At 51.7% G+C, this 16,042-nt stretch overlaps 1 protein-coding gene across 6 annotated transcripts in view; it reads right to left on the bottom strand.

The window, feature by feature from the left end:
* The window catches only part of JAKMIP1 (janus kinase and microtubule interacting protein 1), a 141,116-nt gene that overhangs the window by 68,166 nt on the left and 56,908 nt on the right, over positions 1–16,042 (bottom strand). For 4 of the 6 annotated variants that reach the window (XM_049108647.1, XM_049108642.1, XM_049108645.1 and 1 more), the window contains 2 exons: positions 8,698–8,963; positions 3,161–3,655 (listed from right to left, as the gene is read on the bottom strand). In XM_049108647.1, the coding sequence (XP_048964604.1) occupies positions 3,161–3,655; positions 8,698–8,826 (624 nt within the window). In that variant the 5' untranslated portion in view covers positions 8,827–8,963. Of the gene's footprint in view, positions 1–3,160; positions 3,656–8,697; positions 8,964–10,369; positions 10,422–16,042 lie in introns of all 6 variants that reach the window. The other 2 variants (XM_049108643.1, XM_049108646.1) reach the window with 2 other exon arrangements.

The following is a 16,042-nucleotide window of genomic DNA, read 5'->3' on the forward strand; positions in this document are numbered from 1 at the left end:
CACAGATCCTTCAGCCTGTGTTGATAGTAAGCTTGGTTATATGGGAGTATGAGGTTTCTAGTTTTTGCTTGCCTTCAAGATTGTGACTTTAGGTCTTTTAATTTTTTATATCAAATTTAGGAATTACTTGCCAATGTCTACGAAAAAAAGTCTGCTGGGGTTATGATAGGGATTGTCCTGAATCTATAGATCAATTATGAAAGAAATGATATTGATACAAGGAAAATGGCTTCACCCTACATTAGAACTCCTTTATTTTTTTTCTCAGTCATGTCTTCTAGTTTTCAGGATGGAAATCTTATACAACTTCCATTAAACTTCATTCCTAGGTCATGGTGCTCTATTATAAATGGTCTTTTTTAAAGTTCTATTTTCCCATTATTCATTGCTAGTAAATAGAAGCACAGTTTATTTTTCATATTTTCTTTCCACATAGAGATTTTGATAAATTCACTTACTGATTCTAATAGTTTGTAGAATCTCTTGGATTTTCTCCAACACAATCATAACTATGAATACTTTTTCTTTAATCTTTAGAACTTTTCTTTTTATTGTCTTTTGTATTTGATGTCTTAGCCAGAGCAATGTTGAACAGATGTGGTGACAGTAGATATCTTATTCTGTCTTTGAATTAGGAAGTGTTCTATATTTTATCACTATATACATTGTTAATATTTTTTTTAATAGAACTCCTTACCAGATTCAGGAAATTCTACTCTATTCATAGTTTGCTGAGAGTTTATATTGTGAAGTTGAATTTTATGAAGTGCTTATTCTGTATAAAAATGATCATATGGGGTTTTTTTCTCCTTTATTCTATTACCAGTTAAATTACACTCACTGATTTCTGAATATTAAACCAATCTTTGTATTCCTAGAATAAACCCAACTTGGCCATAGCTTATCAGCCCTTCTAAATATTGTTGGATTGTATTTGTCAATATTTTATTTAGTACTCTGGTGGCTAGGTTTATAAAGGATACTTTAAACCTTTTCTTGTAGTATCACTGGTTTGGGGATCAGTTATGCTGGCTTCATAAAATGAATTCGAGTATGTTCCCAATTTCTCTTTTCTGGAAGAGTCTGTCATTAGTTTTATTTCTTCCTTAAATACTTAGAAGAATTTACCTGAGAAGCTTCTGGGCTTGACCTTTTCATCCTGGGAAAACTATTAATTACAGATTTAATTTCTTGAAGAGCCACAGGACTACTCACATTTTCTATTTCTTATAGTGTCCGTTTGGTTAAGTCATATTTGTTCAAGGAATCTGCCCACTTCACCCAAGTTTGAAGTTCACTGATATATGCTGTTCATAAAGTCCTTGTACTGTCTCTTTAACTTCTATAGGGCCTGTGGTAGTGCCCCTTTTATATTCCATATACTAAGGACTTGTCTCTTTGTCCCTTCATTGGTATTCCTCAGGAATTATCAGTTTACCTACTTTAATTAACTTTTGATGTGTTGATTTTCTTTACTGATTTATTTCAGTGATTCCTGCTCTTTAAGGACCTTCATTCTGCTTTCTCAGAGACTGATTTGCTGTTCTTTTTCTTTCTTCTTGGAATGGAAGCTCAGATTTTTTATTTTCACTGTTTCTTCCTTTTTGTCTAAAATCTGTTTTACTCTAAAGACTACATTTTAAATCTAAACAGTACATACAAGAAAATGTGTATGTCCCCTTGAAAAGAATGTTATCTGCAGCGCTAGAATACTGTATTGTTGGTTTAGGTCCAGTCAGTTCACTGTACTGTTTAAATTTTGCGTATCTTCGTTCATCTATTATCTCTGTGCTCTATCACTTGCTGAGACACAGTGCTACTTTCCAAATATAACTGTGGATTTGTTTCTCCTTTTAGTTTTGATGTTTTTCTTTTGCACGTTTTGAAGTTTTGTTATTAAGTGCCATTAAGAATTGACCCCTTTAAAAAAAAAAAGAATTGACCCCTTTATTATTAAGAATGATCCCTCCTTTTCTTTAGTTTTACTCCTGGCCTTAAGATCTTTGACATGAATACAGATAGACCAGCTTTCCTTTGGTTCGTGTGTGGACATTGTACCTATTATTTCTTTCCTTATAATTTTCAGTCTAATCATGTCCTCATAATCAAGATGTGCCTCTTGTAAAATATCACTATTGTTGCTGTCGACGCTACTCTGAGCAGCTTAGCTTACTTGCCTTTTCAACCTTCTGAAGTGTACAGGTTCAAAGTCCGACAGTTGTCCCAAGGGGCAGACTGGTGATGTGCCTGTTGCAGCCCCTCTGTCTGGCCGGCTGTTTCCTAAGTATGGTATGGCTCTGGGAGAGTTCATTCTGCCTTTTTGCCCGGCCTTACTTGGCCTCCCTCATCACCCCAGAACTCCATGAATATTTTAGGGTAAAAACTGAACCATTGTGTGGGATCCTCCAGTCTCCTATTTGTCATGCTGACCCTGAAAGATGGCAAAAAGCCCTGATCACCTCACTCAGCCCTGCCTGAGTCTCTTTGTTGGGGGAAGCCCAATCCCTAGCCCACACCCAGGATGAGCAAATGCCCCCAAGGGAAGAAAGTGGCTAGTAACTGTCAGTTCATCTGAACAGGCTCTCTCCTCCCTTTGAAATTTTAACTATTCTAGACCTCAGAACTCCATAGCTCTCCAGTCCTTAAACATAGGTTTGCAATTTATGGTTTTCCCCGGTTGTTGCAACAGAATGGCTGGCCTGTCCCTATAAACTCATCTTACCTGGAGGTATAAATGTGCTCTGGTTTATTAATTAAATGAATAAATAAAGGCCCAGCACTTCACTAAGCTTTCACGGTCCTTTCTTCCAATACCCCTGCCCCTTATCTATTAACCTCATCTTACAGGTGAGGAACTTATGCATCTAAGCTGTTCCACGCAGTACCAAGGATCCCACACCTAGCAAGAAGAGTTCTAAGCACCCAAAGCCTCTTTGCCACCACGAGAATGGGCAGGGACTTTGCTAGAAGCCCAGCGTCTAGAACCACGTCCTTGCTCACTACACAGTGGGTCCTCAGAACTCTGTTTACTGCACACCTATGGAAAGGAAAGGATACATGCAAGCGGGGGAGGAAAGAATGCATGGAGGACAGGATGCACGTGGGCGGGAAGAAAAAGGTGCATGCACGCCAGCTGGGAAGGGGTGCAGGCAGCACGTACCAGCCTGCGGATGTCCCGCTCGCACTCGCGCTTGATGCGGTGCACCTCGTCCTGGTGCGCCTGGTAGGCAGCGCGAAGATCCGCCGCCTTGGTCTTGTCAGCCTGCATGCAGTTGCTGAGCGCCTCCTCTGCCTGTTTGCGCGCAGCCTTGAGCTCCAGGATTTCCTGTTGCAGCCGCAGGCGCTCGCCGTCAAAGGTCCTGCGCGCCTCCTCTCGCGCCTCGGCCAGCAGCGCGGTCTTGACCTTGTCGGCCGCGCCGTCCCGCAGCACATTGAGCGTGGCCTGCAGCCGCTGCAGCTCGCCCTCCTTGATCTTGGCCGTGCGCGCAGCCTCCTGCTCGTGCTGCCGGATGAGCACCTCGCGCAGCGCCTGCAGCTCCTTGGTCTTCTCCTCGTGCAGCTTGGCCCTGAGCTCCGAGATGTAGGCCGTGTGCCGCCGCTGCTCCTGCTCACGCTCCAGCTTGGCCTCCTGCAGCCGCTCCCGCAGTTTGCCTACCTGCGGCGCGAGCCACGGGAGAGGTGGTCAGGGTTAGAGCTGGGGGAGCCAGCCAGACCCAGCCACCACCTCCCCATGCCCCTTGGTGCTGGAAGGCCCCTGAGACCCTCCCCGGGCCCCCACGCCCCAATATCCTGCCACCCCCACTGTCCTGACTCTCATCCATCCCACCTACTGTTTTACTTCCTACTATATTTCCTACTATTTTCTTGAGAATTTCTCTAGAGGTGGAAAAACATCTGAAGATGCTGGAGAGGGCAGTCAAGCCTTTGACATCTCTTCCAATTTGGAGCTTTACAAGAAAGGACAATTTCTCAGTGATAAAACACAAGACACACAGGCAGAAATCATCTCTCACCAAAGATGAGCATATTTCACGCCAGAAATACCTTTCCAGTGCCCAGGCGTCGGATTGTGGGCTTAGGAAAGATGGAGGTAGAGAGAGGCAACCACTCTCATTGAGCTGCCCCCTCACAGGCTGGGGGCTCCAACAGATCCCCCACATTAACTCCTAGGAGCCTTGAGACCGAGATAACGGTTTTGAGGTTGATAGCAACAGCTTAGAGATGCATCCATGACCTGCCTCGGGGTGGGGGAAGGACCTGCTAGAGGACAGAACCAGGCTCACCCCCCAGGCACCTGGCCCCAAATCCTGGCTCCTCAGGTGCCAGGCTGCCAACCCCACCTGAGCATATTTTTCTAATCAACAAAATTTAAAACATGACTTATAACATGTGCCAAGGGGATATTTTCTTAAAACACTCCAAAATGCATATTCGATCTTTGCAAGTATCACACAAAACACACACACACACACTCACACACACACACATACAGCAGGAACCCTTTGCAATCCATTAACTCTCTAAATCATACCAGTCTCCAAAGAATGGAAACCAATTGTATCTCAGGGAAGATAAGTGCTTCCGTGGAAGGTGGCAACAGTTTTCCCATACCGTGCTGTTGACGGTATACTGATGTGTTGAAATTAATTTCAGGTAAGGAATTTTACAACGTCCCTGGCTATTGATCAACCCTTATTTACAGCAGCGGAGAAAGAAGCAAAAGCAGCCCAGGCAAAGACAGAAGAATAGCACCTCCTTGCATCAAATACTTGCAACCACAGAAATAAAATGGGGAACCTTTGGTCCTGGACCCACCCCTCTCCCAGGGGTGGAACTGGGAGTCTTTTCCTAATGGACTGAATGCCAAGGAGCTAGAATTTTAAATATTTAACATGAGTGTCCTTGCAAGGGACTAAATGCTTTTAGCATTGCCTTTTCTAGGAGGCTACACTGTCCTGATTTCCCAGGCTACTGCTGACAGGGATCAGAGTCAGAAGAAGGAGACTGGTCACATCCCCAGCCTGCACTGACGGGTGATACTGAGCCTCAAGACAGTTAATGTTAGGTGTCAACTTGGCAGGGTCAGGGTATCAGGCCATTTGGCCAAACACCAGTGTAAGATGTTGCTGTGAAGGCATTTTTTTTTTTTTGGGTTGGGGGGAGGGGGTGATGTGATTCACTATTTAAGTCAGGAGAACTTGAGTAAAGGAGGTGACGCTTCATAATATGGGTGGGCCTCACCCAATCAGCTGACGGCCTCCAAAAAAAGCCGAGCTCCCGGATGAGAAAGGAATTCAGTCTCCAGACTGCTTCAGATTCTAGGCCACAACATCAGCTCTTGCTGAAATTTCCAGCTGCCTGCTCTGGAAGTTCAGATTTGTCAGCCTCTGTGATCATGTGAGCCAACTTCTTAAAAAAATATGTCTCCCTCTCCCTCCCCACCCACATACGCACGCACACATTTCCTACCGGTTCTGTGCTTCCCTGAAAAAAAACCTGGACTATGCACTCTGAAACAGAACAGCTGCCCGTGAGGACTCAGGTGGAGGAAAACCAAAAGTGGATGAGTGGGTAAAGGGAAGTTTTCTCACAGGTTGACAAGGAAGAAAGAATGTGGAAGGGAGCGGAGGTGTGTGCAGGGCAGCCTGGGAGAGGTCGGGCCTGCTGAGACAGGCCAGGCCACACCGGTGTACAGGGCAGGGATGCTGACAGAAAAGATGGGATCAAGGGACAAAGCCCTCCTGGGTCCCACCAGCTCTGCCCTGAGGAGCCAAGGGCTGAGCCCAGGGGCCACGACCCAAGTGTAGCAGAGCAAGGCTGGCTTGGCCTGGTGTGGACAGAGCACCTGCTCCTTACTCCACTGAACTAAGCAAGTCTAAAAAGCTGCTCGCACTTCACCTGCCAGATGCCTCCGAGCTACTCCCCAGGTCCAGAGGCAGGAGACAGGAGCCCATGCCAGCTGCTCCTCAGCACTGGGCTTCAGATGAGGCAAGAGCAAAGTGACTGGGAGGGACCGCGCCCAGCTGGAGGTGGGGAGGGCGGCCAACGCAGGGAACATCTGAGCCAGCGCCACCTGCAGCTCCAGCTGGATGGGGGAAATCGGCCTCCCCTTGTCTCCTTCCACCCCGCTCCTCATCTGATCTATCAGCACTGGCTCCCCATGTCCAGGCCTGGCCGCTTGTCCCACTCCCTGCCACCATCCTGATCCTGCCACCAGACTGGCAGCCATCCCCCAACCAATAATGTCCTAGCTTTGCCCCTGCCCACCCCAGACCCAGGTCTCGGCAAGTCAGGGACTGTGCCCCACGGGCCATGGCACCCTCATGGGTGTTTCTGGACACTTGGAACGGTGTAAAAACCATTCCCTTGCTCACTAGCCAACAAGAGCCTTAGGAGTTGGCTCCAAACAGCCTCTGCAAAGCCTTCCCAGGCCCTCTTGCCCCTGCACTGTGTCCTAACATTTCCCATACAACATGAAGCAATGGCACATGGGTTGTTGAATAAATGAATCAAGAGATACATTCAGCACCTGCCTTCAACCTACAGTTCAACAGGGATCCTCTGGGAAAACGATGGCACTTTAACTGTGGCATCAGCAATAATTTTATGTGATCACATAAAAATGTCATTTAAAGGCAACTATAAAGTTTATATCTATGTTTTTCCTGCCAGCCCGTAAGCATATTGCTGAATTCTCTGAGAACAGAAGGTCCCCCAGCAGTGACACACGGAAAGCCCTCCCGAGGGGCCACAGGTGTGGCTGGGCTGAGACATCAAGCAGCCAGGGCGTGCCCTGTAGGGAGGCAGCCTGGTGACTGGGAAGCACAGTCCCCGCAGGCCTGGCTCCCAACCCAGTGCCACCACCTACACCTGTGCTGACCCACCGTTAGGGGCTGAGGTGTGTCCCCAAAATCCCCATGTGGAGGTCCCAACCCACAGGACCTAAGAATGTGACTGTATTTGGAGATAAAATCTTAAAAGATGTAATTAAGTCACATGAGGTCACCTGTGTAAGCCCTGATCCATGATGACCGGTGTCCTTAAGAGATCAGGACACAGACACATAGGGAGACGGCCCTGTGAGGACAACAGGCAGAAGATGGGCATCTACACGCCCAGGAGGGAGGCCCCAGAAGAAACCAACCTGCCCACATCTTCATCCACCACTTCCAACCTCCAGAATAAATTTCTTGTTGTTTAAGCCACCAAGTCTGTGGTGCTTTGTGATAGTGGCCCCAGCGAGCTAGCACACCTGGGCAAGTCACCTCTCCTCTCTGACCTTCAGAGTGCTCACCCATAAACTGGAGAAAGCCACCTCTGACTTCACAGGGGTCACTGCCAGGGTCAGGAGGCTCTCTAAGGCACCTGGTGTATTATGCCTGCATACTAGACGCATAATAAATGCTAGCTAACTGTCGAGTGACTGTGTGTGACAGGCAGTGCGTGTGTGTGACTGTCTCCTTCAAACAACCCAGGGAGACAGGCACATCAGAGGACCTCATTTAACAAACGGGAAAATTGAGGCACGGGGTGGTTACATGGCTTGCCCGGAGACCTCAAAGTGAGTGAGGTGGTGGAGGTGGGATGGAGCCCCAGCAGCATGACCCTGGCCTTATGGCTTCCCCAAAACCATGGGGCTGTTGCTACTTCTGAATGGGATCTCTAGCCCCAAGGGATGCCAGCAGGGGAGTCCCTCCTGAGCCACACAATGCATGGACAGGCTGGCACCTCGGACAGCCATATTGGCAGAAGGTGACTGCCCCAGGTCTGGAGTCCTGAGTGTCTGGGGAAGTTGGGGGCATGTCTGTCCCCAAGCTCCAGGAGCCTGGCCTTCATCCCCCCAGGTTCTGGACTCTGCCTCTGCTCTCCATGGTGCTGACCTGAGCAGGGGGCTGGGAGCTGAACACAGCCTGGCCCCTCACTGCTGTGAAGCCCCAGCACTCAACAACACGGGAACCTATAGCAATTCCCCAGCAGTCCCTCTCGAGGTTCCAGATGCTGGAGGGTTCCAGATGCTCAGGGCCCAGGGATAACCTGCACAACCCCACCCAGCACAGGCTAGACCGTTGGCCATTGAGGCTGCCCAGGAGCAAGCTCCACCTCCTTCTCCTCTCCCATGGACACCACGATGCCCCACAGCTTGGCCTTCAAGCCACCCAAGTGACAACACCAATGGGTCTTTGTGCTGTATCTGTGACATTGAATCTTTAGGACTTTGACCAGTTAGGATTCCTCCACTGTGCCAGGCCGCCTATTGCAGCTGCACTTTGACTGGATGCTACAGTCTGCCTGGCACCCAACCAGGCGCTGCACTGACCTGCCCCAAAGCTCATTCTCACCCCCGAGAGAGCTCACCTGCCCCATCCCAGACCCAGACTCTGCTGAAGCTCTTTAGCAGCCTTGCCTCCTAACTCTCCCACCCACAGGCTCATCAGGTGGCACATCACAACCCCATGTTGCAAGTGAGGGAGGTTATGGCCTGGACAGTGGCATAGCTGCTCCGAGGTCACAGTGAGATGGGATGGGGCCAGGATCAGGACCCAGGTGGTCCCACCACTGCTGTTATAGCCATTTTACCAAGGGGCAAGTTGAGGCTCAGAGGTCAAGTGCCCACCCGCACCCCTAGCTTGGGAAGGCCCTCACCAGGAACCCTGCAGCACCCCCTCTATGGAGCCAGGGCGCCTGCACCCCTCCCACCTTGCTCTTTTCTTGCTGGAACTCGATCTGGATGCTCGTCAACTTGGCCCGGAGCTCCTCATTAGCCATTTGTACGGCATCAGCCTCCATCTCGGGCTTCTCGCCCTTGTTCCGGCTCTTTTTAGACATACTTCCTCTGGGGTTGAGACACTGAGATCCCGAGGTTCACGCCCACCGGCCAGCAGGTGCCGCTCCAGGCTCCGCCACGCTAACCAGTTGTGCAGGGCTTAGTTCGTCCTCTGCGTCAACCACCATCACTTGGGACCCTGGAGAAGAGGGAGGCCGGGTTAGGAGAGAGGGGGGGAGGGAGAGAGAGAGAGAGAGAGAGAGAGAGAGAGAGGCTGGCCTCATGGCCTGAGCACTCAAACACAACAGCAGCCAACGCTGCCTGAGGCCTTCCTGCCTGGGCCTGGCACCTGCTTGTCCCAGGGAGGCCCCACGATTCACAACACCGACCAAGCACCTCTCACTCACACTGGCTGCCACACAATCTCTCAGAGGCTCGTCAAGGTAGACAGTCTGGGCCCACCCCCCAGAGAAGCTGATCTGCATCCCTCATAAGCGCCCAGGTGATGCTCCCCGGCTGCCAGAGCTTGAGTAGTTCTGGTGTATCTCTGCCCTTCTCAAGAGGAGACCACACCCCCGAGCAACCTGTAGGCTGCCAGCTGCAGCTGTCAGCGAGCCCTGGTTCCCAAGGGTGCTTGTTTCAAAAGGCGGGTCCCTGGGTAGCCCAGAGCTCAGAGCATGAGGTGCGTGGTGGGACTGAGGAATCCAGATGCTCCATCGACACTCCCAGGTGAGTCTGGACTAGCATCTGAGGACTACACCCTGAAAAGTGTCCTTTTAGAATTCATAAAGTTTGGTGGTTCCCCCTACACGGCCCCCAGACTAGCACAGCACCGGTCACCCTGAGCCACTGGCTCTGTACCCAGTGGCGGTGCCTGTGGTCCCTCCAGGCCTCTATGTCTGCCTGGCCAGGCCCGAGCTGGCTCCCTGGTGGACAGGGGTGTCATGATGAGCTAACAGCCCCGCCAGCACTCACATTCCTCCTGGAGAGGCCTAGGCCTTCATTTGGGAGGGCTGCCCTCCCAGCCCATAACGTGGCAAAGCCCAAGTCCTTAAAATAAGGTCTGAAGTGACAGCTGGTACCACTGTGTCCTAGGTGTGACACCTAGATCACAGCTCATCAATCCATGCACCTGCCCTGCGAGGGGGGTGATGTTGCCCAGGGTTGCAGACGAAGGACTGAGGCCCAGAGAGGCTGAGTGCTAGCAATAGTCACACAGTCACGATGAGGCAACAACATTAAACCGGTCAAGCTCCACAGCCAGACTGGACGGGTGAGTCCAATCCCAGATGCCGAGGCCTGAGCCCTGTGTTAGCCTGACCCCAAGCTGCCCGGTCTCTGACAGCAGACCTAGAGTCCCCCAGGCCCCTTGCTCTGCCTTCTTGCTGTTTTCCATATGACAAACCGTGTATGTACTTATTTCTCGTCTGTTTCTCCTACACCAGGATGTGCACTCCAAGCAAGCAGGGCCTGGGTCTATATTCTCTGTGCCTGGCCTCAGAGCTCAGCATGCAGGAGGCACTCCAGCAGCATTTGTTGAATGAGAGAATGAATGAATCAGTGAATGAATGAATGAATGAACGAACAAATGAGTGAAGCACCTACTATGTGTCAGGTCCTGTGACAGGAGCTTGGGAGTGTATTGTCCTTGCAGCACCTGGAGAGGTAGGTACAGATATTAGGCCCATCTTAGAGATGAGAAAAAAATCCAGGCACAGAGAGTTTAGTATGCTACCTAAGGCCACAAAGCTGTTAAGTGGTGGCCCTGGGGTTAAATTGCCTTAGGAAAGAATGCACAGTGAAAAGAGAACTTTCCAGCACGGAGGAATGCCAGGATTTGCAGGTGGAACAGAAGGGATGAAATCAGCAAGGAATACCATAAACAAGAAGCCTGGAGATAGAGGGGAATAAGGAGAACCAGGAAGGCTAAGAGAAGAAGGAGTTCTAGGAGGTGGTGAGGATGGGGATGGGAAATTGGCCACCAAATTCAGGAATATGCAGCCAGTGGCCTCAGCAGGAGCTTCTTTGTGGGGTGGGAGTCGGGAGGCAGGCAGACATCAGGGAACTGGAGTGAGGTCTCACGGATGCCAGCACTTCGGGCAAGTGGCAGAGGCTCAATGCCTAGGATGCCCTGGGGCACCAGGATGTCCCATTTGGGAAGGCAGAGGTAGAAGCCAGTTTGACCCCTGCTGAACAGGAGGGTGCGGTGTTTCTCAACACCACGCCTTGAGGGATTATTCAGGGGTAATGAGCATCCCCACTGATTGATTCCAGAAAGGTACATTCTGTCTCCAGTGAGTCTGAACTCCATTTGCTCTGCTGTGACTTATGAGAGCACAACCCATAATTCATTCCTCGCTGCTCTGGCCGGCCTGCCTCTACCGGCACGGCAGCACCCAGAAGCCGCCAGGCCCCTGCAGAGTGGGCGGGAAGCACTCGGCAGATCCGGCACCCAGAGCCGGGGAGACTTCCCTCCCTTCTAGTCCACCCTGTGGCCCAACGACACCACCCCTAGGAACACCTAGGGTAAGGATTAACCAGAGAGATGGCCTCTGTATACACACGGCTGTTCTTCCCAGCAACCCTGCACTCAGCCAAAGGGACGGTTAAGTAAAGGACAGCAAAGTTGTGACACAGAACCGTAAAGAGAAAAGTAAATGCCACAGGGTCAAAGAACAAACGCGGTTTGTGATCTCAGTTTTTCAGACACAGTTGTTCGCTGTTTCCATTTGGTCACAAATAGTTTTTGTGCATCTGCTGGGCACCAGGTCCTACACCCCGGGGACACAGCGGTGAGGACCACATGGCCAGGGCTCCCAAACGTTAGCAGTGACTGCCTGAGCGACAAGTGACATTTACCTTCCTCTATATACTCTTTCTGATAAGTCAGATTTTCGCTTTCTGTTCCTGCTTTACAGAAAAAATGATGCCATTTTTCAAAGGAAAGCAAGCAAGTTTCAGAAAACCATCTGGATCGAGCTGGGAAAGATGTAAGAAAGAAGCTGAAGGAAAAGCCTGTGGGCCCTGTCCCCAGTGCAGTGACAGCGTGGTCTGGAAGCTGACTGACTCTCCGGGCACAGCCAGATGCAGCTCCAGCTCCGCCTGAGTCCTTAGGGGCTACCTGCAAGGTAAAGGTGTACCTGACAAGACAAGACACAAGCCAAACTCCCCGGGGCACAGCTGACCATTCTGTAGGGCGGCCTCGTCCCCCACCAAAGAGCCACCCTTCTCAGTAAGTGTGTTCTCTTGGCTCACACGTGCCTGACTGGGTGGTTCTGGGAAAGTCACAGAACTTCTCTATGACTCAGTATTCCCACCTGTTTAATGGGATCCATGGCACAGACCTCACAGGGATGTGTGGGGATTGCCAGGATCCATAGCCATGCTCAGCGAGGTGCTCAGCCCTGTGAAGACACTCCCCAAACAAAACGAAGCTGAATTTATTAGGAGGAGCAGTAACCTCCACGAAGATCAAGATAACAGGTGCTAAGACAAGGCACCTCAGGAAGCCACCACATCGAACTATGGCCCATCTGGGGTCCTGCTGCCACCGCTTCTCAGCAGCCCTAGTACAATCTGAAGGTCCATTCCCTCCCCCAGCAGCCACTCCAAGGGTCACTGAAGATGCCAGGGAGGAAGGGGTAGCAGATGAGGCTTCCGGGCCTCAGGGAGGTCAAGTGCCCACCCAAGGCAGCACAGCACGCTCGCTGCAGACCGTGAACCTGGTCCACTCCTCAGCAAGGCCCTACAACAGCAAACTGGCTGCAGTCGGGAGGGGAGGGGGGAGAGGAGACCCAAGCCGTGGGGAGACAGCACCCCAGGAATGTCTGAGGGACCATGGGAACAGTGTGGGTAGAGCCTCAGGGCCATTCACAGTCTCCACTTTTTCTCAGACCCCTGGCCAGCTGGACCCCAAGGCCTCCTAGTCTTCCGGCCCAGCTCTCAAGGCCCCAAGAACAGAAGGGCCAAAGGGCAGGGACAGACAGCGGCAGGACAAGCCAGACACCCGGAAGGGGGGCCCATGCCTGGGGACGGCCCGGCGCTTGCCCCAGCCGCAGCAGCCCCTGGAAAGGCGCGTTCACACCATCACTCAGCAGAGCGTCGGCACGTACTGCCCGCCTTACAGATGAGAAAACAGATCGACATCTGCAGACACAGAGCTGTGCCTCTCCTGCTTCGAAGCCACGGGAGGCTCAGGCTAGCTTCGGAGAAAGCCTGGCCCGTGAAGGGTGCAGGTCCTGCAGGGTCTGACTCACACCAGTGCTCCAGCCCTGCCACCTGCCCCACACTCCATGCCCGGCACGCTCCCTGGCAGGCCCAAGGCGTTCAGTTCCCTGATGGAGAAAGGCACGCCCCCGCCCCCTCATGGCCACCTCCCATCTCGCCTCCTCCAGGGAGCCTCCTCTAAGGAGCCCATCATCAGATGCCTCCTCTGAGCTCCCAGGGTGGCCGAGGGCGGCCCTGTGTGTTTGCCCGTCTGTCAGCCCCTTGAGCCTGATACCATCTTTGTAGGCCTCACCCCGGGCTCAGCCCAAAGCCCAAGCTCTGTGTTTCCAGGAGGAATACATTCCAATGAGCAAACACCAAGCCTACAGTGAGCAAACACCAACGCTCACTCTCAACATTTGCCGGGCCAGGGCCTCAGTAAATGTTGAGATGAGGGGATACAGGAGACAGTACCCAAAGTTATGGGCTAAGTCCATCTCAGAGCTCTCGGTGGGCCCCACACGGCTGGCCTCCGTGCCAGGAACGCACCCATGGCTGGTCCGGCCTGAGGCTTAGAGTGCCACTGAGTATCCCTACAATCAGCCCGCAGCTGCTGACCTCCATGAGGGCCTCACCCATGGAAGCAATAGCAGGTCACTCTACCTGAGATGCGGTTGGTACCCACTCTGTGCCAGGGGCTTTCCACTTCAAGTCCATGACGGCCCACTGAGCAGATGGCAAAGCCCAGTACCAGCAAAGGAACCCCACAGAGGCTCAGCAAACATCCTCCCAAAGCCAGTGCACACCGCACAGTAGGCAAATCTCCAGTCCCTCACTCAGAGCCCATCATCTCGTGTTTTACATACAGTGCTAGCAAGCTGAGCTGTCTGTTCTCCCGGCCCAGAGCAGAAGGGGAACAGGAAGACAGTGTTTTGCAAAAGACAAACACAGACAGGGAGTAAAAAGACAGCAGATTTTCCACCATACCCACACCAAAAAATAAAAAATAAAAAAAGAGAGAGAGCAAAAAAATAACTTTTTTTTTAATACTTACAAGAAAAAGCCTGAGAGGCCCACACATGAACTTTTCAAGGAGATGTCACTCTCCACTTACAACAAACTAATAAGGCCCTTGCTGTCCAGACTCTCGTTATATGAGTGCAAAGTAGTCAGTGGGGGTTTAAAAAAAAAAAAACTTCCGTAAAGAATTATAAATGAAGTCAAATGAGTTAGGTTTTCCAACACCTACTCTAGCTCGGGGTAAAGTGCTGCAGAGAGAACCCAGAGTGAGGAGCGGAGGCTCAGTCACTCATCCCAGCCCTGCCACCGACCTGTGTGTGGCCAGGCCCCAGCTCTGTCTTCCTCAGCCAGCACTTCCCGTCTGTGAAGTGGAATGGGCTGTGCACACGGCACCGTGTGCAAGCAGGGCTGCTGAGCATTGCTAAGCTCAGGGAAGGCCAGAGTAAGCTGCCCGCAGCCAGGGTTCTGAGGCCCTTGTGTCCTATCACAGACCCCAGAGGCTCAGAGCTGGTGGGTCCTGGAAATGACAGAAGAGCCACCTGTCCCAGCACATTTGGGAGTGCTTGGCTACCCAGGCCCTGTTCTGAGCCCAGTTCAATCCTCACTTTGGCCTCAGGGCTCCCAAACCTAAATATCCAGCCACCAAGCCAAGCCTGTCCCCACTCACCAGTTCTGAGAGGCACTCCCTTCTGCCTCCAGCCAGCCCTCACCCCTTCCTGCCTGGAGCAGTGGCCTCCCCTACTCTCCTGGGCCTGCATCCGGCTCCATCCAGGCTCCAGGGGCAGCAGGAGTGACCTTCCTGCCATTTCCTGCTGACGACCTGCAGGGTCGTCACCCAGAACCCATGCCAGCACCCCAGCTCCCAGCCTAAGGGCCCGCAGGGACCCAGGACCCGTGCCCACACCCCGTCTCCCAGGCTCCAGCCCCGCGGGGACCCAGGACCCGTGCCTGCACCCGGGCTCCCAGCCGCCAGCCCCGCGGGGACCCAGGACCCGTGGCTTCAGGTGGGCAGTGTGCAGAATTCCGGGACAGCGGCCGTGCTAAGTCACATGGACACACACACACACCACACTTACACTCCACACCACACACACTACACATACGGCACACACTACACATGCACTATACACCACACGCACACCACCCACACTATATACACACACTACACACCACACACACTACACATGTACTACACACCACACACACGCACATATATGCACACATTACAAACACATGCAGACACACCGCACACAAATACTCATGCTACACACACCACACATATGCACATATATGCACACACAACACACACTATACACAGAACACAATATGCACACTATACACATACACAAATACACTACATGCCACACACACTATACACACACATACTATATACACATTATACCCACACTACAAACATTATATACACTATGCACATACTACATGCACTTTACACACATGCACACAGCATACACAGTATACACAAATGCACACATTACTTCCCACACACGCACACACACTACACATACTGCACACACTATATACACGTGCATATACTATATACACATATGTGCATACACTACATACGCAAATACACCACACAGCACACATATGCACAACCACCCATACCACACACACTACCCACACAGTACACACCACATACATACATATACTACACACCCCACACACACACATACCACACACTTCACACACACACACACACACCCACTAGCCCAGCAGTCCCACCCAGGATGGGAAAATCCCAGATGTGCAGGAGAAGCGTTTCTGGGATGTGCAGACCAGTCTCCCCAGCCTGCGTAGCGGAATTCTCACAGAGGGGTCCCGGGCATCTTGTGAAGACCATGGGTCTCCAGTGTTGGAAGGCCCGGCTGCTGCATGATATTGCCACATCAATACCGGGAAGCACACAGTGGCAGGCTGGGAGCAGGGGGGACTGTCAGGCCCTAGGCCCTATTCTCCCCTGGGGGCACCAGGCTCAGAGGGCTCTGCAGCTTGCCCAGCATGGGCAGGTGACCTCTCAGACTCACCCACCAG

The sequence above is a fragment of the Canis lupus genome, chromosome 3 (assembly GCF_003254725.2).
Source record: "Canis lupus dingo isolate Sandy chromosome 3, ASM325472v2, whole genome shotgun sequence".
Taxonomy (NCBI): Eukaryota; Metazoa; Chordata; class Mammalia; order Carnivora; family Canidae; genus Canis; species Canis lupus.